General features: G+C 47.5%; 1 protein-coding gene across 1 annotated transcript in view; it reads right to left on the reverse strand.

The window, feature by feature from the left end:
• The window catches only part of LOC116501284 (very low-density lipoprotein receptor-like), a 57,362-nt gene that overhangs the window by 24,851 nt on the left and 6,034 nt on the right, over positions 1-26,477 (reverse strand). The window contains exons 2-3 of the mRNA XM_032206802.1: positions 25,922-26,105; positions 24,267-24,444 (exon numbers count right to left, since the gene is read on the reverse strand). Of these exons, the coding sequence (XP_032062693.1) occupies positions 24,267-24,444; positions 25,922-26,105 (362 nt within the window). The remainder of the gene's footprint in view (positions 1-24,266; positions 24,445-25,921; positions 26,106-26,477) is intronic.

Here is a 26,477-nt window from a genome sequence, read left to right on the forward strand (position 1 = left end):
GGGCTAGAGGGTTGGATCAACCAATCCACCCCTTTAAGCCCAGGGATTATATATATATAAAGACTTTTTCAGGACAACCCCTAGAGGAAAAATGGAATGGACCGTATCAAGTGATGCTGACAACTCATACTTCTATCAAGATTAGAGAACAAGCCGCTTGGATCCACCATTCTCAAGTGAAGAAGGCTCCAGGAGCTCCCTGGAAAGTAATGCCAGGTGACGATGAACTGAAACTAAAGCTTAGTCGAACAAAATGAGGACATTACGGTCGGGAGTATTTGGTAATATGGTTGGCAGAAATTTTGTTGATAGAATTGTTTTGTTTCTATGGCTTATAGTTGTAATTGTGATTCAAGAAGGTGCCTCTATGATAATAGAGAATGGTGAGTGGCCTTGGTCCCAAGCCGTAACAACAGAGGATAAGAGCATTAAAGGAAAGTTAGCAGTTATGGTCATCTGGCGAACAAATGGTGACCATTTATATACACTATCAGAATGACGTAAATTAGGGGAAGAGTGGACACACCAAAGAACCATAGGGGACAAAATTAAAATAGGGTGCCGAATGATTAATGGAATTTTACCTATGATCCCATTGTTAACATGGCTACTGCCTTTGTGCTTACTATAAGTAATGCCACAGTTTATGTTATCCACCCCATCGTTGCACTAGGATTAAACCATGAGGAGACAGTGCTCTATCCTTCGGAGCATAGAACATGGGCACGGATGGAGAATGGGAAATGGCAGTCTGTAAATCTAGAATCATGTGTTACCTGGGAACAACAAGGATTTATTTGTGAAAGCAACACAATTGATGCTCAGGATGTATGTTTTGACACGAAGCAAGGTGTCTGCCACTTTGAAATTCATCCAAATACTAGTCAAAAGACTGTGCTTGTATATATTGGTCAAGGCTGTGTGTGTTTAAGAACTGCTTGTGATTTTGTAGAAGTAGATAAGGAGAACATAACTCTCCGTAGCAAAAATCATTCTAACTTCTGTATTTGTAACTTTGTTAGAATCGTTGGGTGTGACTTTCTATATTTGGCACCAGTGGTATCCTACCAGTTGATCAAGTCTAACAACACAATGTATCACAAGTTATTACCTACACCTATTGGGATGAACCTCACGCTAGTGAAGCAACTAGTTAAACACCAAGACCTGATTAAAATTTTAAAAAGCATTCAGGAAAATGGAGAGAAGACTCTAATCACTGTCCATCATGATACAAAGGAAATAAGCAGAGATTTGCAAAGAGTAAAACAAGACACAAATCACAACTGGTGGGACGCACTCTTTGGATGGTCAGCAACTGCAACTGGGATTTTGAACACATTGTGTCACCTAATTATTGTTTTACTGATATTAGTTGGTATATGTTTAATATTGTCCTTTGTAATACTTGTTTGGAATTGGAAATTGTTACAACAAATGGCTATATTAGCTTCCTTGACAAAAGTACATGGCAAAGCATTGAGGGGTACATATCATAGAGACTGGGAAGAAGAATTTTTGTATTAAGTAAAAGAATTTACTAGATTTTCCAGAAAAGGTGGGACTGAAACATGGGATTAGAAATTAGAGAGCGACTGATTAAGAATGAATATGTAGGCAACATTCATTGCTTAAAATGTGCTACATTTGCCTGTGCTGCGCTTAGGCATCAGCAGTCCTGGCTATCGGGGGAGGTCCCAGTTGACTGGCGGCTAGCAAACGTGACGCCCATCTACAAGAAGTGCCAGAGGACTGACCCGGGAAACTACAGGCCTGTCAGTTTGACCTCAGTGCCAGGGAAGCTCATGGAGCAGATTATCTTGAGAGTCATCACGCGGCACTTGCAGGGCAAGCAGGCGATCAGGCCCAGTCAGCATGGGTTTATGAAAGGCAGGTCCTGCTTGACAAACCTGATCTCCTTCTGTGACAAAGTGACGCGCTGGGTGGATGAGGGAAAGGCTGTGGATGTGGTCTACCTTGACTTCAGCAAGGCTTTTGACACCGTTTCCCACAGCATTCTCCTCAAGATACCGGCTGCTTTTGGCTTGGACTGGCGTACGCTTCGTTGGGTTAGAAACTGGCTGGATAGCCGGGCTCGAAGAGTCGTGGTGAATGGAGTCAAATCCAGTTGGAGGCCGGTCACTAGTGGAGTCCCCCAGGACTCAGTACTGCGGCCAGTCCTCTTTAATATCTTTATCGATGATCTGGATGAGGGGATCGAGTGCACCCTCAGTAAGTTTGCAGATGACACCAAGTTAGGTGCATGTGTCAATCTGCTCGAGGGTAGGAAGGTTCTGCAGGAGGATCTGGATAGGCTGGACCAGTGGGCTGAGGCCAACTGCATGAAGTTCACCAAGGCCAAGTGCCAGGTCCTGCACCTGGGGCGCAACAACCCCAAGCAGTGCTACAGGCTGGGAGATGAGTGGCTGGAAAGCTGCCTAGTGGAGAAGGACCTGGGAGTATTGGTCAATAGTCGGCTGAATATGAGCCAGCAGTGTGCTCAGGTGGCCAAGAAGGCCAACAGCGTCCTGGTTTTTATAAGAAACAGCGTGGCCAGCAGGAGTAGGAAAGTGATTGTCCCCCTGTACTCGGCTGTGGTGAGGCTGCACCTCGAGTACTGTGTTCAGTTTTGGGCCCCTTGCTACAAGATGGACATCTAGGTGCTCGAAAGAGTCCAGAGAAGGGCGACGAAGCTGGTGAGGGGTCTGGAGAACAAGTCTTACGAGGAGTGGCTGAGGGGGTTGGGAATGTTCAGCCTGGAGGAGGCTCAGGAGCAACCTTATTGCTCTCTACAGATACCTCAAAGGAGGCTGTAGCGAGGTGGGGGTTGGTCATTCTCCCACGCGCCTGGTGATGGGATGAGAGGGAATGGGCTAAAGTTGCATAGGGGAGGTTTAGGTTGGGTATTAGGAAGAACTGGTTTAGTGGAGGACTTGTTAGTGTTAGGTCATAGGTTGGACTAGGTGATCTTGGAGGTCTCTTCCAACCTAGATGATTCTGTGATTCTGTGATAATTCTTTGCAATGCTGTTTAACTGCATCATACATTTAACTAATCATTTTTCCTGATAAACAGACCCAATTCCGAGACCATCTAAGGAACCTGAAGGTTCTCAAGTCCATGGGACCTGATGTGATGCATCCACGGATCCTAAGGGAATTGGCTGATGTAGTTGCTAAGCCACTGTCCATCATAGTTGAGAAGTTGTGTCACTCCACTGACTAGGAGAGGGGAAACATAACCCCCACTTTTAAAAAGGGAAAAAAGGAAGACCCGTGGAACTACAGGCATGTCAGTCTCACCTCTGTGCCTGGCAAGATCATGGAGCAGATCCTCCTGGAAACAATGCTAAGGCACGTAGAATCATAGAATCATTAAGGTTGGAAAAGACCTCCAAGATCATATGGTCCAACCATCCCCCTACCACCAATATCACCCACTAAACCATGTCCCTAAGCACCAAGTCCAGCCTTTCCTTAAACACCCCCAGGGACAGTGACTCCACCACCTCCCTGGGCAACCCATTCCAATACCTGACTACTCTTCCTGAGAAGAAATTTCTCCTCACTTCCAATATGAACCTCCCCTGGTGCAACCTGAGGCCATTCCCTCTAGTCCTATCAGTAGTTATTTGCGAGAAGAGGCTGACCCTCAGCTCCCCACAACTTCCTTTCAGGTAGTTGTAGAGAGCAATAAGGTCTCCCCTGAGCCTCATCTTCTCCAGTATAAACAACCCCAGTTCCCTCATCCACACCTCATAAGACTTGTTCTCTAGACCTTTCACCAGCTTTGTTGCCTTTCTCTGGATGCTCTCCAGGGCCTCAATGTCTTTTTTGTAGTGAGGGACCCAAAACAGAACACAGTACAAAAGGTGTGGTCTCTCCAGAGCAGAGTACAGGGGGACAATCACCTCCCTAGTCCTGCTGGCTTCCTGATACAAGCCAGGATGCCATTGGCCACCTGGGCGCACAGCCAGCTCACGTTCAGGTGAGCCTCGACCAACACCCCAGATCCTTATCCTCTGCACAGCTTTCCAGCCACTCTGCTCCAAGCCTGTAGCGCTGCACGGGGTTGTTCTGACCAAAGTGCAGGACCCAGTACATAGCCATGTTGAACTTCATCCAGTTGGCCTCTGCCCATTGACCCATCCTGTCCAGGTCCCTCTGCAGGGCCTTCCTACCGTCCGGCAGATCAACACTCCCCCCCACCCCCCAACTTGGTGTCGTCCGCAAACTTACCGAGGGTGCACTCAATGAGGGTGCACACATTGCACACATGGAAAATAAGGAGGGGATTGGTGACAGCCAGCATGGCTTCACTAAGGGCAGATTGTGCCTGACAAATCTGGTGGCCTTCTGCAATGGGGTTACAGCATTTGTGGATGGGGAAGACAACTGACATCATCTACCTGGACCTGTGCAAAGTATTTCAAAAGGTCTTGGAGAACAGGAGAGGTGCCTGAGGACTGTAAGAAAGCCAGCATTACTCCAGTCTTCAAGAAGGGCAAGAAGGAAGACCCAGGAAACTACAGGCCAGTCAACCTCACCTCCATCCTTGGAAACGTGATGGAGCAGCTCATCCTGGAGGCCATCTCTAAGCATGTGGAGGACGAGAAGGTGATCAGGAATAGTCAGCATGGGTTTGCCAAGGGGAAGTCATGTTTAACCAGCCTGATAGCCTGTTACGATGAGATGACTGGCTGGATGGACGAGGGGAGAGCAGTGGATGTTAACTACCTTGACTTCAGCAAGGCTTTTGACACTGTCTCCCATAACATCCTCATAGACAAGCTCTGGAAGGGTGGGATCCATGAGTGGACAGTGGGGTGGATTGAGAACTGGCTGTATGGCAGAGCTCAGAGGGTTGTGCTCAACGGTGCTGAGTCTAGTTGGAGGCCTGTGGCTAGTGGTGTCCCCCAGGGGTTGGTACTGGGTCCAGTGCTATTTAACTTATTCATCAGTGACCTGGATGAAGGGACAGCGTGCACCCTCAGCAAGTTTGCGAACAGTACAAAGCTTGGCAGAGTGGCTGACACACCAGAGGCCTGTGCGACCATTCAGAGGGACCTGGACAGGCTGGAGAGTTGGATGGAGAGGAACCTCCTGAGGTTCAACAAGGGCAAGTGCAGGGTCCTGCACCTGGAGAGGAACAACCCCAGGCACCTGTACAGGTTGGGGGCTGACCTGCTGGAGAGCAGCTCTGCGGAGAGGGACCTGGGAGTCCTGGTGGACAACAAGCTTACCATGAGCCAGAAATGTGCCCTTGTGGCCAAGAAGGCCAATGGGATCCTAGCCTGCATCAGGAGGAGTGTGGACAGCAGGTCAAGAGAGGTAATCCTCCCCCTCTACTCAGTTCTGGTGAGGCCACACCCGGAGTACTGTGTTCAGTTTTGGACTCCAGTACAAGAGGGACATGGAACTACTGGAGCAAGTCCAGAGGAGGGCTACGAAGATGATTAGAGGACTGGAGCACCTCTCGTACGAGGACAGGCTGAAAGAGGTGGGCCTGTTTAGCCTAGAAAAGAGGAGAATGTATATAAATGTCTGAAGGGAGGGTGTCAAGAGGATGGAGCCAGTCTCTTTTCAGTTGTACCTAGCAACAGGATGAGAGCCAACGGGCACAAACGGAAGCACAGGAGGTTCCATCTGAATATGAGGGGGCACTTCTTTACTGTGAGGGTGACAGAGCACTGGAACAGGTTGCCAGAGAGGTTGTGGAGTCTCCTTCTCTGGAGAATTCAAACCTGCCTGGATGCCATCCTGCGCAATGTGCTCTGGGTGATCTGGCTCAGCAGGGGGGTTGGACTAGACCTCGTCAGAGGTCCCTTCCAACCTCGGCCATTCTGTGATTCTGTGAACACTGACACCTGGGGAACACCACTAGTGACTGGTCACCAGCTGGATTTCACTCCATTCAACACCAATCTTTGGGCCTGGCCATCCAGCCAGTTGTTAACTATAGAATAGAATATAGAACCATAGAATATCCTGAGATGGAAGGGACCCCAAGGATCATCGAGTCGAAACTCCTGGCTCCACACAGTCTAGGCAAAAAATTCAGACCATGTGACTGAGAGCATAGTCCAAACACTTATTAAACTCCAACAGGCTTGGTGCTGTGGCTATGTCCCTGGGGAGCCTGAAGCAATGCGCTTCCCTCGACCAACTAGCGATGCCATGCTTGATGCACCTCAGGATACGGTTGGCCCTCCTGGCTGCCAGGGCACACTGCTGTTTCATATTAAACTTGCTATCAACGAAAACCTTCAAATCCCTCTCTGTGGGGCTGCTGTCCAGCATCTTGTCACCCAGCCTGTGCATATAGCCAGGGTTGCCCCTTCCCAGGTGCAGGACAAGGCACTTGCTCTTGTTAAACTTCATGTGGTTGGTGATTGCCCAGCTCTCCAGTCTGTCCAGATCTCTCTGCAAGGCCTTTCCACCCTCAACAGAGTCCACAACTCCTCAAGGTTTGGTGTCATTGGCAAATTTGCTCAAAACACCTTCTAGTCCTACATCCAAATCATTTATAAAAACAGTGAAGAGGGCTGTCCCTAAAATGGAGCCCTGGGGGACCCCAATAGTGACCATCCGCCAGCCTGATGTGGCCACATTTACCACAACCCTTTGAGCCCTGCCCATCAGCCGATTGCTCACCCATCGTATGATGTTTTTGTCCAGTTCTATGCTGGACATTTTGTCCAGTAGGATCCTATGGGAAACTGTGTCAAAAGCCTTGCTGAAGTCCAAAAAGATCACATCAGCTGGTTTCCCTTGATGGACTAGATGGGTGATCTTATCATAAAAGGAAATCAAATTTGTCTGGCAGGACCTATCCCTCATGAATCGATGTTTGCTGTGACCTATGACTGCATTGTCCCCCAGGTGTGCTTCAATAACTCCCAGGATAATCTTCTCCATAATTTTACCAGGTACTGATGTGAGACTGACAGGCCTGTAGTTACCAGGGTCTTCTTTCTTGAGTTCGGAGTTCTGTAAAATCTACCTGTACATTTTGGAAGCATTGAATTCCTGGTTCTCGCCCCCCTTTGGTCTGACTAGGGATAGTTTTCCTATTTACCTCTTGACATACTACACAACTCCTTCAAACTTATTCAGCCAGAATATATATATGTTCCTACACGTATATATTTCCATAGCACAGTGTCACACGTTGCTTGAATTCCTCAATGACCCTCTTGATGCAAAACAGTTAATATTTGCCTCATTAGCACTTTATTCAGTATTTCTCTCCCATTAGGGAATATCTATTTTCCTTTGCAAATTTGCAACTCCTAATTCCTTAAAAACCTCTTTCTCTTAAAACTTTTACTTCTTTTTAGTTTTGTGTAGGGGTAGCTCAACAATTCCCTGAATCCTCTCTGGATTTATTCTTTATTCTCCCTCAGACAATAGATGCCCTAAATACTTGACTTCTCTTTCTACGTATTGTAATTTATTTTCCCAATACTTTCACGCCCTGTTTTCCCAGAAAGTCGAATAGCTTGTTAGTGGCTTCCTTCACAACTGCTTTCTCCTGTCCTGACAATAAAAGATCATCCACATAACACCTCCTTTGGAGGTTGGATTTACTCCAAAATTTGTTTTAGAACTTGCCCAAGTAAATCGGTGTCCCTGTAAACCCCTGAGGTAAAGTTGTCCATCTGCATTGCTGCTTCTGCCCCATTTCAGGGTCTTTCCACTCAAAGGCAAATATGCCTTTGCTCTCAGGGTTTGAGAGCACCCCATTAATAACACCGTTATTCCAGCCTAACAATTTACTATTTGAATGCCCAATTTCATTATCAAATCCTTTTCCAACAAGTTAGTCCATGCCTCGGGTACATACAATAATTGCCCAGTGATCATTCTATCCCTAGTCTCAGCTTGGTGTCCCCAAAAAGCAGCACTGTTATCCCAGTCCCTTCTACCCCCATCACATTTAGGGTTTCATTAGTTAATTTAAGCCTTGACACTTTACAGGCCAGTAATGACCTAGCTGCCTCAGTGTTTTGGGTTCACATGGGAAGGTTCTGGCAGCAGGGGTGACTGCAGTGGTAGCCCCTCTGAGAAGAATCCAGCAGCTGCCCCATGTTAGATAAGGGCCAGTTTTAGCTGGCTCCAAAGGGGCCCACTGCTGCCCAGAGTCAAGCCATGAGCAATGCAGTTTAAATCTCTATGAAAGCATATCCAAGAAAAGGAAAACAAAAAAACAAACAAACAAACAAAAAAAACCTGCTGCACAACAGCAGCTGGGAGAGTGAGGAGTGAGAAACCTCCCTGCAGACACCAAGGTCAGTGCAGAGGAGGGGGAGTGCAGTGCAGAGGTTCTCCAGGTGCCGGAGCCAAAGCCCCCCTGTGGCCCACAGAGAAGCCCCTGGTGGAGAAGGCAGACCCCCTCGCAGCCCATGGTGTACAGCAGCGGAGCAGATCTCCATGCTGCAGCCCATTCAGGACCAGCCCAGGAAGGTCGGCACCCCACAGTAGAGCAGGGGGGAGAGTGACCATGAAGGAGCAGTGGAAACGAAGCACCACAGACTGACTGCTGCTCCTGCTGCTGCCCCCCCCCCCCCCCCCCCCCCCCGTGCCACTCCAAGCAGGGAAGAAGTGGAAGAGAGTGGATGGGGGAAGGTGACCCCAGCTTGTTTCTGTTTCTCACTGCTCCAGCCCGTCAGCAATAGGTCATAAATTTTATTAATCTTCCTATGCTAAGTCTTTTTTTGCCCACAACGATAATTGTAGAGTGATCCCCATTGAGGTACATTTGATGAACCCTTGAGGTACACTTTTTCATTTTTCAGGGAACTAGCTTTCTGAGAAGCTCCGACTCCCCTATTCTGAATTTATAACAGCAATCTCTCCTTCTTCCACTCTGGATACTCCTATTTGAAGTGGCTGGCCTGGCCACACTTAAAACATCTCAAAGCCTGTCCCTGCTAGAATTCAGGCTGCAACACAGGTAGCTTTCCTTGCCTGCCATTCCTTCGTCTCTCTTCCTCTCCTTTCCATCCCGGGCCCTCTATCTCCCCCTCTGCCTCACTACCCAGTACACTGTGAATACCACTTGTTTTGCTCTCTGCTTTCCCTTCTCATCTCCCCTCCTGGCATACACCTTCATACTGCCTACACTGTTCACTCCATCCTCACAGCTTCTGGAGCTTTTTCTGTACATCTGGCCAGGCTTTAATCACAAAACGAACTTTAAAGAGCCCTTGGGCTACTGAGTCCTCAAGATTCATCCCCAAGTACTTTCTCATTTTGACCTCGAGTCTCTAGGATTTCTATGTTGTGGGTTGTTATTATCTCAGTTGGATAAGAAGATATTTCCACTCTATCAGAATTACTCTAGGTCTGGGAGGGGAGGGTGTTAGTTCTTTCCCGTTCTTGCATAGCTGCCTCCTCTATTCCCCTCCTAAATATTCTTCTTCAGGGAATAACATACTCAAGATTGACATTTCCCCCCTAGGAATACAAATTAGGCCTTAGAAACGAATTTGACTGTTCTGCTAGGCCCTCAATTAAATACTTAATTTCCTTCTTAAAACTCCTAACCTCTCTACTGGTAAGGGGGGAGTGGCATGGGCCCCATGGCACCCCCACATGACCCCGAGGCCCCACTGGGACCCACCCCCACCTCCACTCCTGGCGCTCTGTGCTCCCCGGAGCAATTTCTCCAGGGACAGCATCAATTGTAGTCCCTGTCTCCCCTCCTGGAGCACCTGCCGTTGCCTCCGCTGCAATATTAGGATTATAGGGAGCATAACTTGATTCCTCCTCAGAAAATGAAACCTTATTGTTTATATATAAATTTCAATCCTGAGTTTTCATCATACCTGTATTTTGGCCAAAATACTGAAGTTCCTTTATTGGCTTTTTAGGCCAGACAATTACACAGTATCTAACCATTTTTAAATTAAAAAAAAAACAAAAAACTTTTTCCCTATTTTTTGGGTTGTTTTTCCAAATCTTTATCATTCTCCCCAAAGGACTCCCTTTGGGCACAATCCCAGGGTCTCTGTCCCCACCCTGCTGACCCTTGGAACCCTTAATCCCCAGCTCTTCCTGACGTGCTGCTGTGGACTTTACCACCCACAGGGTCCCACACACCTTCACTTAGGATTAGGACAGAGGTGGGGTGTACTGCCGAGCACTTCACTTCACCACTCGGGGTACCGTACACCTAAGGGCCTAAACCCCCGAGACTCTCTTTCGCTCATCTATCTTTTGCTTCATCCATCTCCGGATGAGGGGACTTCATTCGTCCCCTCACAGGACTACAGAATCTCATGGATTGTGACTCCACACTTGCTGTGCATTAAAAGTGCGTCTCATTCACACTCCACACAAGAGTCTCCCCAAACTCACCCCGGGGCAATATACGGTAAAGTTTGCCTTACCTCGGTCCGTGCACGGACTTCCTGGTCCAGGTTATTAGCAGTTATCCCTGTGCCTGTACTGTGTCTGGGCTGTGTCTGGGCTGTGTCAGTGCTGTCCTCCCTTCTCCCCAGAGCTTCGCAGAACCCGTCTTCAGATTAACAGTATCGGTCCTTTGCCAGCCATCCCGAGACAACTCACCACCCCTGATGATACCACTGAAATCAGCGGGGTGCGTCTTCCAGTCTGTGGTGGCAAGAATTCTTCAGTAGGTGACAAGATCCCAGACAAGCCCCCAAATAGTAAGAAAAATCTCAATAATTTCCTTCAGATGGGATCTTCTGTGAAACTGTTTTATTCCTAAAAGAAAACAAAGCTTCAAGGCCAGAGATTCAATATCCAAGACTAAGATATGATAATAGAAGGGTAAATGGGGTTTATCACATTCTGGGTTGGGGGATGGGTGAGAATTTTAACCAGCAACTTACTTTCCATTTTACTTTTAGCACTCTGATTTTTAGAGCAACAAAGTGTTTTTAGAGCAACAAAGTCCAGAAAGATCACATCTGCTGGTTTCCCTTGATGGACTAGATGGGTGATCTTATCATAAAAGGAAATCAAATTTGTTAAACAGGACCTATCCCTCATGAACCCATTCTGGCTGTGACCTATGACTGCACTGTCCCCCAGGTGTACTCGGGATGTAGTATTCCATTCCATTCCATTCCACAGAGAATGATACAATCCGAGGTAAACAAAGCTTACTACGCTTTTCATTACTTTATGCAAATATACACTGAATGTCATTTAATATCTACAAGTAGCAACATTTTTTCTTCTATGCTATGTCATATTTAGGTTGAAGTTCAAACATGAAACAAAGGACTGGAAATACTTTTCTTTAGAAAAAAAAAGGAAAAACTATATTTGTTCTATTATATGTGAATTGCAACATCTCAGGGCTCATAATTTGACTTTGCTACTTAAAATACGGTAGTCCATATGACGTCATTAAAAGAATGTGCATTTAAATTCATATTTCAGTAAACATTATAAATTTGATCAATAACCAACTTACATAGCTCCATTTGTGTAGACTGTGTCACTTCCCTCCACGTACTGAATCTGGGGTGGGTAGATATGCTGTACTGGTTGCACAGTCTGTACTTGCTGTATCTGTAAACGCAAACACCAGAAATATAGGTTAGTTTACCTTATAAAAAATGACTGACTAGTGCTTCAGTGCATCTAATAGCTTCTAAACAATCCAGAGTCATGGAATATACCTGTTCTCACAATTCCTAAATAACACAGAAGGCAGCATTGTGCTGCAATTCTGTAATATGGAAAGTGGAGTACTAACATTGGAGACACATGCCCTTGTCAGAATAGGTCCTAAAAATTTCAGTGTAATCCTAGAAGAGTCTATTAAATTCTGTCCAACAGCAATTTTTCCTACTTGTTCTTCTCCACTATTAACTCATATACTTCAAAAGGAAAGTCTAAACTTCATTGTTAACCTAAGGAAGAATGAATATAAAAACCTGAATTCTGAAGAAAACACAACACTTTGAATAAGACTTTTCAAGTGTGTGTATTTGGCTTACATGTGTTTACGTGGCAAGGTTTTGGTAGCAGGGGGCCATAGGGGTGGTTTCTGTGAGAAGGATCTAGAAGCTGCCCCATGTTTGGTAAGGGCCCCACTGCTGACCAGAGCCGAGCCAATAAGCGATGTTTTGCGCCTCTGTGAGAGCATATTTAAGACAGGGAAAAAAACGCTGCGCCACACAGCAGCTGGGAGAGTGAGAGGAGTGAGGAACGGCCTTGCAGGTGCCAAGGTCAGTGAAGAAGGAGGGGGAGAGGTGCTCCAGGCGCCGGAGCAGAAGTCCCCTGCAGCCTGTGGTACTCCATGGGCTGCAGGGGGACATCCTGCTTCACCATGGTCCTCACTCCTCTCACTCTCCCAGTTGCTGTGGGAGTGGCTGCCCACTCGAGTGGAACCACGACAACATGGCAAAGACTTGGTAGCAGGGGGCTGCAGGGATGGCCTCTGTGAGAAGAGCCCAGGAGCTGCCCCATGTTAGATAAGAGCCAGTTTCAGCCAGCTCGAAAAGGGACCTGCTGCTGGCCAGAGGTGAGATATGAACAACTCTGGTTGCGCCTCTGTGAGAGCAGATTTAAGAAAAGGAAAAAACAGCTATGCAACAGCAGCTGGGAGAGAGGAGCGGAAAAAAATGGGAGAGAAACAATGAGGCAGACACCAAGGTCAGTGAAGAAGGAGGGGGAGGAGGTGCTCCAGGTTCTGAAGCAGAAGTTGCCCTATGGCCTGTGGAGAGGACCATGGTGAAGCAGGTTGTCCCCCTGCAACCTTCTGGCTGCTCTTGGCTTGGACTGGCGCACGCTTCGTTGGGTTAGAAACTGGCTGGATAGCCGGGCCCAAAGAGTCGTGGTGAATGGAGTCAAGTCCAGTTGGAGGCCAGTCACTAGTGGCGTCCCCCAGGGCTCGGTGCTGGGGCCGGTCCTCTTTAATATCTTCATCGATGATCTGGACGAGGGCATCGAGTGCACCCTCAGTAAGTTCGCAGATGACACCAAGTTAGGTGCGTGTGTCGATCTGCTTGAGGGTAGGAAAGCTCTGCAGGAGGATCTGGATAGGCTGCACCGATGGGCTGAGGTCAACTGCATGAAGTTTAACAAGGCCAAGTGCCGGGTCCTGCACCTGGGGCGCAATAACCCCAAGCAGAGCTACAGGCTGGGAGAGGAATGGTTGGAAAGCTGCCAGGCAGAGAAGGACCTGGGAGTGATGGTTGATAGTCAGCTGAATATGAGCCAGCAGTGTGCTCAGGTGGCCAAGAAGGCCAACGGCATCCTGGCTTGTATTAGGAACAGCGTGACCAGCAGGGCTAGGGAGGTGATCGTCCCCCTGTACTCGGCTCTGGTGAGGCCGCACCTCGAGTACTGTGTTCAGTTTTGGGCCCCTCGCTACAAGAAGGACATCGAGGTGCTTGAGCGGGTGCAGAGAAGGGCGACGAAGCTGGTGAGGGTCCTGGAGAACAAGTCCTACGAGGAGCGGCTGAGGGAGCTGGGCTTGTTCAGCCTGGAGAAGAGGAGGCTCAGGGGTGACCTTATCGCTCTTTTTAGGTACCTCAAGGGAGGCTTTAGCGAGGTGGGGGTTGGCCTGTTCTCCCACGTGCCTGGTGACAGGACGAGGGGGAATGGGTTTAAGTTGAGCCAGGGGAGTTTTAGGTTAGATGTTAGGAAGAACTTCTTCACTGAAAGGGTTGTGAGGCACTGGAACAGGCTGCCCAGGGAAGTGGTGGAGTCACCATCCCTGGAAGTCTTCAAAAGACGTTTAGATGTAGAGCTTAGGGATATGGTTTAGTGGAGGGCTGTTAGCGTTAGGTTGGAGGTTGGACTCGATGACCTTGAGGTCTCTTCCAACCTAGGAAATTCTGTGATTCTGTGATTCTGTAACCCATGGTGTACTATGGCGGAGCAGATCTATGCACTGCAGCCCATGGAGTAGCCGACAGTGGAGCAGGTGGATGTGGCCTGAAGGAGGCTGTGGCCCATGGAGAGCCCCCACAGGAGCAGACTCAAGGCCAGACCTGGTGGAGAGGAGCCCATGGTGGAGCACGTGATCTGGCAGAGGCAAGTTATGCAACGGTTATGTAATTTGCTTTGCCGTATGGCCCTTTCCAGATTCCTTTAGCAGGATTCATCTGATAGCCATGGCTACATTCACATTTGTAGCCACCTTTCAGGTTAATACAGATTTGACTACAGATACCAGGGTTTTGGCATTCATCAATATCTCCACAGTTTCTCTTGTCTACAAACTCAAACCCAGCTGGACAGTCACATTCATTTATGATGCATTCCTCCAGGGGCTCATCACCCCAGTCCTTGCAGTCTCTCTGCTGGTTACACACTTTATTGATATCTATGCATTCTCCACTTCTGCACTTGAATTTGCCAGGTCCAGAGCACTGAATAACATTGTTACAGTTTGCTTCATCAGTGCCATCCAGACAGTCTCTCACACCACTGCACTGCCTTCTCCTATGGACACAGTTCCCATCTTCACATCTGAACTGGTCTGGCCTGCAGGTCCGAAAAGGGCAGTTAATTTCATCACTTCCATCCTTGCAATAAGGATCTCTGTCACATCGCCACTTCTTGTAGATACATTCACCTGAGCCGCCCTGCACAGAACACTTCACCAGAGGTGCAGGCTGGCGGCCACACTGCTCCAAAGATTCATCCGAGTGGTCGGAGCAGTCACCTTGACCATTGCAGACAAAGCTTTTGGAAATACATTGCCCACTACTGCATGTGAACTATGCTGCACTACGAGTCACATTGCCACAAGTCTCTTCTCCACTGTCACAGCCTTTTTCACCATCACATTTCCACGACACTGGGATACACTGGGTTGACTGAGGACCACAGCTGATTTAATTTACCTGACACAGCTCAGCACTCTCATCAGACCCATCTTCACAGTCTGGATCCTCATCACACTGCTATCTGTTTGGCACACTGTCCTGGTTTCAGTTAGAACAGAATTAATTTTCTTCCTAGTAGCTGGTGGAATGCTGTGTTTTGGCTTAGGATGAGAAGAGTGCTGATAACACCCTGATGTTTTAATTGTTGCAGAGCAGTGCTTATACCAAGCCAAGGACATCTCAGCCTTTTGCTCTGTCCTGCCAACAGGCAGGCTGGGGGTGCAGTAAGAGCTGGGAGGGGACAGACCCAGGACAGGTGACCCAAACTAGCCAAAGGGGTATTCCATACCATCTGACGTCATGCTAAACAATATATAGGGGTGGCTAGCCGGGGGGAGGGGGCCGGACTGCTCGGGGTTAGGCTGGGCATCGGTCAGCGGGTGGTGAGCAATTGCATTGTGCATCACTTGTTTGTACATATTATTATTACTTTCCTACTATCACCATTGTATTATTATTATTATTATTGTTATTATTATTTTTGTTATTATTATTTTCCTGTCTTATTAAACCGTCTTTATCTCAACTCACGGGCTTCACTTTCCATTTCTCTCCCCCGTCCCAGAGAGGGAGGGGGGAGGGTGAGCGAACGGCTGCATGGTGTTTAGCTGCCGGCCGGGTTAAACCACGACAGTCTTTTTGGCGCCCAACGTGGGGCTCGAAAGGTTGAGATAAGGGCAGATCTGACCAGAGTGTGTTAAACTGAAATTGGTATAAGTATTAGACCTGCTTAATAGTCACTTGTCATAATGCTGATTGCTTTAATCTCAACTCTGCTGCGCCTGTTTTCCAAATTGAGTATTATAGTACATTATTTTCCGTATTTGCTCTGTCATGTTTTTTATCCTCTCTGGGTCCTGGTTTCAGATCATTATGGTACTGAGTGTTGTAGCAATGGCTTATGAGACGATGAGATATCTGGTCATGACTCTAACTTGGTATTTGTACTCAGTAACATCGTCGACTCTGTATTTTGGAAACTGTATCTTGGAAACTATTAGCAATTATACCTATTGTTTTTTTCCATTAGGGAGTCAATCTGTGGAGGGGAAAGGGGAAGATATTTTTTCTTACTTGATTACTCTCCCTTTCTCCTTCACCACCCCTGTATCCTCCTGGATCACTCTCCCTTCCTCCTTCACCACCCTCTTATCCTCCGAGCTTGTTACAATAGCTCTCCAAGATACTGAATATTCTTGGGATACTCAGATCAGCATAGTCTTGTTGTTCTGCCTGCTGAATGCACTTCAGATTCTGCTTAAAGTTAAACAACTACTTAGGAAGCTCATCCGGAGATCTGCCCGGAGGCAGTATAGTTGTGGGTGCCAGGGAGTATGGGAGGATATGGGCAGGCATCTAGAGCAGTTGGCACCCCCAGTGTTTTGGAAATTCACCCCTGAACAAGTGCAAAATCCTCAAAAACTGGCAGAATGCTTGAAAAAAAGGTGTCGCGATTCGGGAAGCTCCAAAGTAACACAAATCATTGTAACATGCTGGGGCCTGGCTCATGCCTATCAAGCTGCCATTGATACTGCTATCAACTTAGTCCCAGCTCCTGCAGCCACTCCAGTCCCAGCTCCTGCAGCCGCTCCAGTCCCAGCTCCTGCAGCCACTCCTGTTCCACCTCCTGCCGCTACTCCAGTCCCAGCTCCTGCAACTGCTCCAGCTCCAGTTCCTGCAGCCGCTCCAGCTCCGGTTCCTGCAGCTGCTCCAGCTCCTGCAGCTGCTCCAGCTCCTGTGGCTGGGTCAGAGAAAAGAGCTGTAGCAGTGCAAGTTGACCCTGCAGAGGGTATTCCAACCCCTGTGGCAGACCCTGTAACGGGGTCAGAGAAACGAGCTGTAGCAGTGCAAGTTGACCCTGCAGAGGGTATTCCAACCTCTGTGGCAGACCCTGTAACGGGGTCAGAGAAACGAGCTGTAGCAGTGCAAGTTGACCCTGCAGAGGGTATTCCAACCTCTGTGGCAGACCCTGTAACAAGGTCAGAGAAACGAGCAGTAGCAGTGCAAGCTGCCCCTGTAGAGAAGGTGAAAAAATGGTATAGAGATTCAGGTCGTTTAGAACGCAGAGAGTCTTCTGCCGAATCTAGGTATAGAGACGACGGAGACGACGATGACGCTGGGCCATCAAGGGTTCAGGAGGAGGAAGATGAGGATGCCGAAAAATCAACAGTAACTACCCGAAGCCTATACGAGCACGAGCTACGAGATGTGCAAAAAGATTTTGGTCGTTGTATAGGTGAGCAGCTTGTCACCTGGCTGCTCCAGTGCTGGGACTCTGGAGCCAATTGTGTGGAATTAGACGGCAGGGAAGCCAGGCGGCTGGGATCCCTTGCTTGAGACGATGGCATTGACAAAGCAATTGCAGATGGAGCAGAATCTCACAGCCTCTGGAGGCGTCTCCTCTCAGCTGTGAGGGAAAGGTATCCCTTCAAGGAAGAACTTGTATATCTACCAGGCAAGTGGACCACTATGGAGAAGGGAATCCAGTACCTGAGGGAATTAGCCGTACGGGAAGTGATTTATGAGGATCCAGACCTCAGACAAACATCCAAAGATCCAGATGAAGTCAGGTGTACACGACCCATGTGGCGGAAGTTTGTACGGAGTGCACCATCATCATATGCCAGCTCATTGGCAATAATGGCCTGGAAAGAGGATGAGGAACCCACAGTGGATGAAGTGGCTAAACAACTCCGGCAGTACGAAGAAAGTCTCTCATCTTCCTTACAGGCCTGCGTCTCAGCTGTGGAGAAACTTTCTGAAGAGTTCCACCAACTTAAAGAGAATCTATTGTCCTCCCCACCTGAACCAACCAGTGTCCACCGACCAAAAGAGAACACTTGGGAGAAACTTTCTGAAAAGGTTCACCAACTTGAAGAGAGATTATTCTCCTCCGCACCTGTACAAAGCAGTGTCTCAGCTATCAGGGGTAGGCGTTCATCCACACAAGGAAGACGATATGGTGGGTACTCACCCCGTGCCACCCTGTGCTTTTACTTACGAGACCATGGAGAGGACATGAGAAAATGGGATGGAAAATCTACCGCGACCCTAGAGGCACAGGTACGTGAGTTGCAAAAGAAAACAATCAGGAAAAAGGGGTTCTCTGAAAAGTTTGCTGCTCCAACTTCCAGCAGGCAGTCCTTCAAACACAGAAACGAAGAAGATTCTGACCAGGATTAGGGGGGCCCTGCCTCCAGCCAGGGGGAGGAAAGGGACAATCAAGTTTATTGGACTGTGTGGATTCGATGGCCTGGCACGTCAGACGCACAGAAGTATAAGGCTTTAGTAGACACCGGTGCACAATGCACTATAATGCCATCGAGCTATAAAGGACCAGAGCCCATCTGTATTTGTGGAGTGACAGGGGGATCTCAGCAGTTGACTGTATTGGAGGCTGAAGTGAGTCTGACTGGGAATGAGTGGGAAAAGCACCGCATTGTGACAGGCCCGGATGCTCCATGTATCCTTGGCATAGACTATCTTAGAAGAGGATATTGCAAGGACCCAAAAGGGTTCCGGTGGGCTTTTGGTATAGCTGCCTTAGAGACAGAGGGCATTAAACAATTATCTACCTTGCCTGGTCTCTCAGAGGACCCCTCTGTTGTGGGGTTGCTGAGGGTCGAAGAACAGCAAGTGCCTATCGCTACCACAACTGTGCACCGGCGGCAATATCGCACTAACCGAGACTCCCTGATTCCCATCCATAAGCTAATTCGTCAATTGGAGAGCCAAGGAGTGATCAGCAAGACTCATTCACCTTTCAATAGTCCCATATGGCCAGTGCGAAAGTCTAATGGTGAGTGGAGACTAACAGTGGACTATCGTGGCCTGAACAAAGTCACGCCACCACTGAGTGCTACAGTGACGGACATGCTGGAACTCCAGTACGAACTTGAATCAAAGGCAGCCAAGTGGTACGCCACAATTGATATCGCTAATGCATTTTTCTCCATCCCTCTAGCAGCAGAGTGCAGGCCACAATTTGCTTTCACTTGGAGGGGAGTCCAATATACTTGGAATCGGCTGCCCCAGGGGTGGAAACACAGCCCTACCATTTGCCATGGGTTGATCCAGTCTGCGCTAGAGCAGGGGGAAGCTCCTGAACACCTGCAGTACATTGATGACATTATTGTGTGGGGTGACACAGCAGAGGAAGTTTTCGAGAAAGGGAAGAAAATAGTCCAAATCCTTCTGAAAGCCGGTTTTACCATAAAACAAAATAAAGTCAAAGGACCTGCACGAGAGATCCAGTTTTTAGGAATAAAATGGCAAGATGGATGTCGTCAAATCCCAATGGATGTGATCAACAAAATAACAGCTATGTCTCCACCAACTAGCAAAAAAGAAACACAGACTTTCCTAGGTGTTGTGGGGTTTTGGAGAATGCACATCCCAAATTACAGTCTGATTGTAAACCCGCTCTACCAAGTAACCCGTAAGAAGAATGAGTTTGAATGGGGCCCTGAACAACGACAAGCCTTTGAACAAATCAAGCAGGAAATAGTCCATGCAGTAGCCCTTGGGCCAGTTCGAACAGGACCAGATGTAAAGAATGTGCTCTACACTGCAGCCGGGGAGAACGGCCCCACCTGGAGCCTCTGTCAGAAAGAACCTGGGGAAACTCGAGGTCGGCCCCTGGGGTTTTGGAGTCGGGGATACAGAGGATCTGAGGCCCGCTATACTCCAACTGAAAAGGAGATATTGGCAGCATATGAAGGAGTTCGATCTGCTTCGGAGGTGGTCGGTACTGAAGCGCAACTCCTCCTAGCACCCCAATTGCCGGTACTAGGCTGGATGTTCAAGGGAAGGGTCTCTTCTACACATCATGCAACTGATGCTACATGGAGCAAGTGGGTTGCACTGATTACTCAGCGGGCTCGAATAGGAAACCCCAGTCGCCCAGGAATATTGGAAGTGATTATGGACTGGCCAGAAGGCAAATACTTTGGGATATCATCAGAGGAGGAGGTGGGTCATGCTGAAGAAGCCCCACTGTACAACCAGTTACCAGGGAATGAAAAGAAATATGCCCTGTTCACTGATGGGTCCTGTCGTATTGTGGGGAAGCATCGGAGATGGAAGGCTGCTGTATGGAGTCCTACACGGCGAGTTGCAGAAGCTGCTGAGGGAGAAGGTGAATCGAGTCAGTTTGCAGAAGTGAAAGCCATTCAGCTGGCTTTAGATATTGGTGAATGAGAAAAATGGCCAGTTCTCTATCTCTACACCGATTCATGGATGGTAGCAAATGCCCTGTGGGGATGGTTACAGCAATGGAAGCAAAACAACTGGCAGCGTAGGGGCAAACCCATCTGGGCTGCTGCATTGTGGCAAGATATTGCTGCTCGGGTAGAGAACCTGGCTGTGAAAGTACGCCACGTAGATGCTCATGTGTCCAAGAATCGGGCTACTGAAGAACATCAAAACAACCAGCAGGTGGATCAGGCTACTAAGATTGAAGTAGCTCAGGTGGACCTGGATTGGCAGCATAAACGTGAATTATTTATAGCCCGATGGGCCCATGACACCTCAGGCCATCAAGGTAGAGATGCAACATACAGATGGGCTCGTGATCGAGGGGTGGACCTGACCATGGACGCTATAGCACAGGTTATTCATGACTGTGAAACATGTGCTGCAATCAAGCAAGCCAAACGGTCAAAGCCTCTTTGGTATGGAGGACGATGGCTGAAATATAAATATGGAGAGGCCTGGCAGATTGATTACATCACACTCCCTCAAACTCTCAATGGCAAGCGCCACGTACTTACAATGGTGGAAGCAACCACCGGATGGCTGGAAACATATCCTGTGCCTCATGCCACTGCCCGGAACACTATCCTGGGCCTTGAAAAGCAAGTCCTATGGCGACATGGTACCCCAGAAAGAATAGAGTCAGACAATGGAACTCATTTCCGAAACAACCTTATAGACACTTGGGCCAAAGAACATGGTATTGAGTGGGTGTATCACATCCCCTATCATGCACCAGCCTCTGGGAAAGTTGAACGATACAATGGACTGTTAAAGACTACATTGAAAGCAATGGGCGCTGGGACATTCAAAAATTGGGATACGCATTTGGCGAAGGCCACCTGGTTAGTCAATACTAGGGGATCTGCCAACCGAGCTGGACCTGCCCAATCAAACCTGTTACGTACTGTAGATGGGGATAAAGTTCCTGTAGTGCATGTAAGAAATATGCTGGGTAAAACAGTCTGGGCTACTCCTGCCTCAGGAAAAGGCAAACCTATTCGTGGAATTGTTTTCGCTCAGGGACCTGGATACACTTGGTGGGTGATGCAAAAGAACGGAGAGGTCCGGTGTGTACCTCAAGGAGATTTAATACTGGGTGAGAATAGCCCATGAACTGAATTGTACCATGTTAATTACTATATAATACTGTATGTTATCACTACCATGACTACTCTAGGTGACTAATTAGAATGTATGGAAAAGAGTGTAACCTGAGCATGACATAAATGGTATGGAATAAGGGGTGGATAGATGTCCTGGTTTCAGTTAGAACAGAATTAATTTTCTTCCTAGTAGCTGGTGGAATGCTGTGTTTTGGCTTAGGATGAGAAGAGTGCTGATAACACCCCGATGTTTTAATTGTTGCAGAGCAGTGCTTATACCAAGCCAAGGACATCTCAGCCTTTTGCTCTGTCCTGCCAACAGGCAGGCTGGGGGTGCAGTAAGAGCTGGGAGGGGACAGACCCAGGACAGGTGACCCAAACTAGCCAAAGGGGTATTCCATACCATCTGACGTCATGCTAAACAATATATAGGGGTGGCTAGCCGGGGGGAGGGGGCAGGACTGCTCGGGGTTAGGCTGGGCATCGGTCAGCGGGTGGTGAGCAATTGCATTGTGCATCACTTGTTTGTACATATTATTAGTAGTACTATTATCACCATTGTATTATTATTATTATTATTATTATTATTATTATTATTATTATTATTTTCCTGTCTTATTAAACTGTCTTTATCGCAACTCACAGGCTTCACTTTCCATTTCTCTCCCCCGTCCCAGAGAGGGAGGGGGGAGGGTGAGCGAACGGCTGCGTGGTGTTTAGCTGCCGGCCGGGTTAAACCACGACACACACACTGACCACTGTTGCACACAAAGTCAGATTCAGCACACATCTTCTTCACACAAGCACTCTCATCACTGCCATCTGAGCAGTCTTCACATTTTGCTCTAGCACCATCAGCAGCAGTGCACAGTCAGGCGAGGGCGAGCAGCAGGCAGAGCGCCCCGCACCGTCACCTGTGTCACTTATACTACTCCTATTACCCATGCTGTTAGTGTCAGTGGCATCCTCCTTTTCTTTTTGCCACTGACCATTCACCACAAATGGATGAGACACATGATTACGAGTTAGGAAAGAGAGTGTAAAGTCTGCTATCTGCTGCAGGCAGTGCCAGCTGCAACCTTAGAAGCGGTTTGTGAAAGAGCCTGCCGGTGGTCATTTGGCAGTGTAATCTGCGTCTCTGCACTCCTGCCCCGCAATAGAGCTAAGTCGTCATTAGTAATAGTTATAACACTGATCTGGGGACGAATAGTCTTTTTTGCATTGCAAGATAAACCTCTTATGAAAAGAATGCTAGAGTGAAGCAGCACAGCTCAGCACAGCTGCCGCTGCCTCCATGGTTACGTCAGACAGGCTGCAGGGTCCTGATGTCCGCCCGTCTGCTATGTGCCGACTTGCCACATGGTGAGGGTCGGCCGCCATTGTCCACTGACGCCTCTGGTCTCCCGTAGCAACTTGATCTCTCGGCGCTGCTCCGGGCTCCCGGCCTGTTCAGGTCTCAGCGAGTCCGGGTCTCAGCGAGTCCAGGTCTCGGCCTGTGTGGGCCTCAGCCTGTTCGGGCCTCATATGTTGCAGGAAACACGGCCGAAAGCACGACAATAGAGTCAGATCATGATCCCGCCTTTTTCTTGTCACAGTCAAAACATTTAAGAGCAAAAATAGGATCACAAGATACACCGCCAGGCCCATATATTAGGCACCACCACACAAAACTTGGATAAAACAGCACTTCTTTTCAGTCTGTCACGCACTTCGTTTGTCTCCGCCCACTCCCCTTGCGGAGAGTACGGAACCACGGATCGGAACTCTGCACTCACACAGCACAGCACAATCACACAGAGGCCTCTAGCACATCTCATTCATACCACAGGAATATAATTTACAATGATAACCAACCAAATAAGTATTGTCTCTGACTGTGTTCTTCGTGAAGTGACTTGTAACACTTTGTTTCAAACCCTTACATTTACACAAATACTTTCAACACAAAATACATACATAAAAACACATACAGTTATTAACACTCCAGTTAGTATCCCTCCAGCAGCTGAAAACATACCGTTTGTCTGCAGTTTCAGGAGATCTTTGCTCCTGCGGTGAGCAGCTGAGAGTGGAGTCCCCTCTGAGCAAAACACTCAGGGTGCACCTAGGGGCGTCCGCGCCGCAGCCAATCCCGCAGCTGAGCAGAGTGTCTCCCGCCTGGCTCGCCAAAATGACTCACAGAAAACTGACTCCACAATCAGTAAGATTGTAAAGTAGGTATGTTTACTCAGTTCCGGGCAGCACGGGGCGGGTAGTCCCACCAAAGTCGTGCACGCCTAACGTGGCAACTTGCTTTAGTAAAGAGTTACATATACATAAACATTCCTATACATATGCATAACCTGTCCCTTTGTGAACAGTCCTCCTTATCTTAGACCCCTTGATTAAAGTCCGAACCATGAGGTTGTTTTTGATCTGGTTCTCGGGGTCCGAGAGGCTCCTGTTATCTGGAGGTATAAGTGCAGCACAGCACAGTAGCACATATTCATTCTTAATCAATTGCTCTCTAATTTCTAATTCCAATGTTTCAGCTTGCTCTTTTCCGGATCCACGGGTATTCTACTATTAATGTTCAAAGCCTGACAGACCCCGTCCTCCGTGGATCAAAATACATGGGGTCTTAAGGGTTCTTTTGGTCATTCTATCATATAATACTGGATCATTTTTAATTTACTCTTTAATTTTCTGGGGCCCCTATTGTTCCAATTTCTAATCATTATTCATAATGGACTTTTTGCTTCCTTCTTCCTGGTCCTTGGTCTTCGATTTTATCTGACCCATCCGGGAATTTTACTTGTGTCAATTCCCACAGCCCTTGGTTGCCCCCAGTGAGAGTGTCTTGCAGGGGGTTTAGGACCTATCACCCACCCACGTATCACTCCCTTCACCGGCCCAGCCCCCCCACAGGAGATTAGAACCAGTGAGAAAACAAAAAGACCTTCACGCTGACTTTAGAAGTCTCAGTTACACTCTCACACACACAAACACTGGCAACCTCATCTTTACCCAACTGGACGGTATCCACTTACGAATCAGTCATCTTCGTCCAGAATCCAATCGGACGGTATCCACAAGCGTCTCTGCTGTCTTCGTCTGGGATCGAACCAGATGGTATCCACAAACGACTGTCTTCTTTGTCCAGTTCAATCCCGGACACCGGAATCCAACCGAACGGTATGCAAACGACCCTGTTGTCTTCGTCCGGATCTTCGCGCGCAGAATTACGGGCAAAAAAAACAGCCGGCAAGGGAGCTCAAAAAAAAATCAAATTCTTTGCTTACCTTTATTCAGGTTCAGGATGGCATTAGTCCCAATCCGACTCAAACAGGAGCCGTGAAATGGTGGGGCGCCTCTCCTAGATTAAATCAGAATTCAGGAACTATAGCCATCCCAGACGAGCCCCCAAATTGTTAGAAATGGCTCAGGATTCAAATTAGGATTAAATAAAAAATAAGATTTATTAAAAGAATATAAAAGAATAGAGGTAAGCAAACAGCGCTGGGTGCACCGGGAGTCTCCGCTTCACCAGGACGCACACCAGTTACATCAAGGAGCTAATTTTTATGCTCCTAGACTAATACATATTCATTACTACTTCTAAAAAAAACAGGTTATTATAATTAGCTTCCGGGGTGCAGTCCCTCCTACTGGAGCATGCGCATCAGTCTCCTCTGGGGGTCTCTAGGGGTCTTTCATGCTGAAGGCTCGTAGTCTTTCTCTCCAAGTTTTTTTCTTGTCCTTCCCCTTTGTACTCCTTTGGCACCATACCAAGTTTATAGAACATCTCCTGCAGGTCTTGTCTCCCAGCCGTCCTTCAGCTTCTTTTTTCTTCTTCTTAATCTCTTGGCCACCTGGCCAGATATCAGAGGCTTGCATAGTATCCCATAACAGTCACTAGTTGTTATCAGTTGTTCTGAAACCCCCAGACATCAAAGACTTCATACAAACACAAATAGCTTTCTTATTGACTCTTCACGAGGAATTAAAACATTCTTCACCAGCCATTCACAGGGACAGTCACACCTATAGCAGTGTTAAGTTAATCTCGAAGAAGACAGAAAAAAGGCTGTAACTGTTAGAAATAGAAGTTCCGAATAACAAAAGCAAACAGGTTCATAAATTTGAGGAGCATTTTCTGAAGACTTGATAAATTGACTAGAATGAGGGGGAGACTGGGACACACTGCATCTGTGGTTCAAGAATTAAATTGCCAGTGCAGGGCCCAGAGGCAGACAGGACTGTTCTTTATGGACATAAATTGTTAAAACATTCCTAACAATCCCTTATCTTCTTTTTAATATCAACAATTCGTGTCTTCCTATGAAAAATAGGAAGGAGTTTAAGAGGAAAAAAAAAATAACATTAAGAGAAAGTTATTTTTTGAAATTTTTAATTTTTTAATTTAATGCATTATTTTTTTAAATTTTGATTTAATAAATTAAATTTTAAAATTAACTTTAAGAGAATTGAAAATAATTTTCTTTATTTTTTTTATAAATGATCTGGAGAAAGGACTAAGTTAATTTTAATAAACTTTAATTAAAAATAAAGAGAATTGTTGACACATCATATTGTTTTTATCAAGCTGAATGCTGGACATTTTGTCCAGAAGGATACTGTGAGAAACAGTATTGAAAGCTCTGCTGAAATCCAAAAAGATTACAACTGACAGGCCTGTAATTACCAGGGTCTTCTTTCTTGCCCTTGAAAACTGGAACAATGTTTGCCAGCTTCCATTCAACAGGGGCCTCTCCAGATTCCCAAGACTGTTGAAAAGTAATCGAGAAAGGTTTTGTGATGACATCAGCCAGCTCTTTGAGTATCCTGGGATGAATCCCATTGGGCCCCAGAGACTTGCATACATCCAGCTGGAACAGCAAATCCCACATAGGTTTGGGAATTTATTGTTCCCATAATCATGGTCCTGCAACTCAGGGCACCTGGGGTCCCAGGGCCATCATCAATGGTCAGGTCCATGCCTCAATCACGAGCACATCTGTACGTGGTATCCCTCCCCAGATGTCCTGATGTTTCATGGGCCCATTGAGCTACAAACAGCTCACCTTTACATCCCCAGTCCAGGTCCACCTGAGCCTCTTCTCTTTCTGAAGCTCGATCTACCTCTTCGTTGTTCTGATGCTCTCCAGTGGCACGACTCATGGGCATGCAGGCATCTACATGACGTACCTTTACAGCCAGGTTTTCTATGCAGGCAGCAATATCTTACCACAGGGTAGCAG

This window comes from Aythya fuligula, chromosome W, assembly GCF_009819795.1.
Source record: "Aythya fuligula isolate bAytFul2 chromosome W, bAytFul2.pri, whole genome shotgun sequence".
Lineage (NCBI taxonomy): Eukaryota > Metazoa > Chordata > Aves > Anseriformes > Anatidae > Aythya > Aythya fuligula.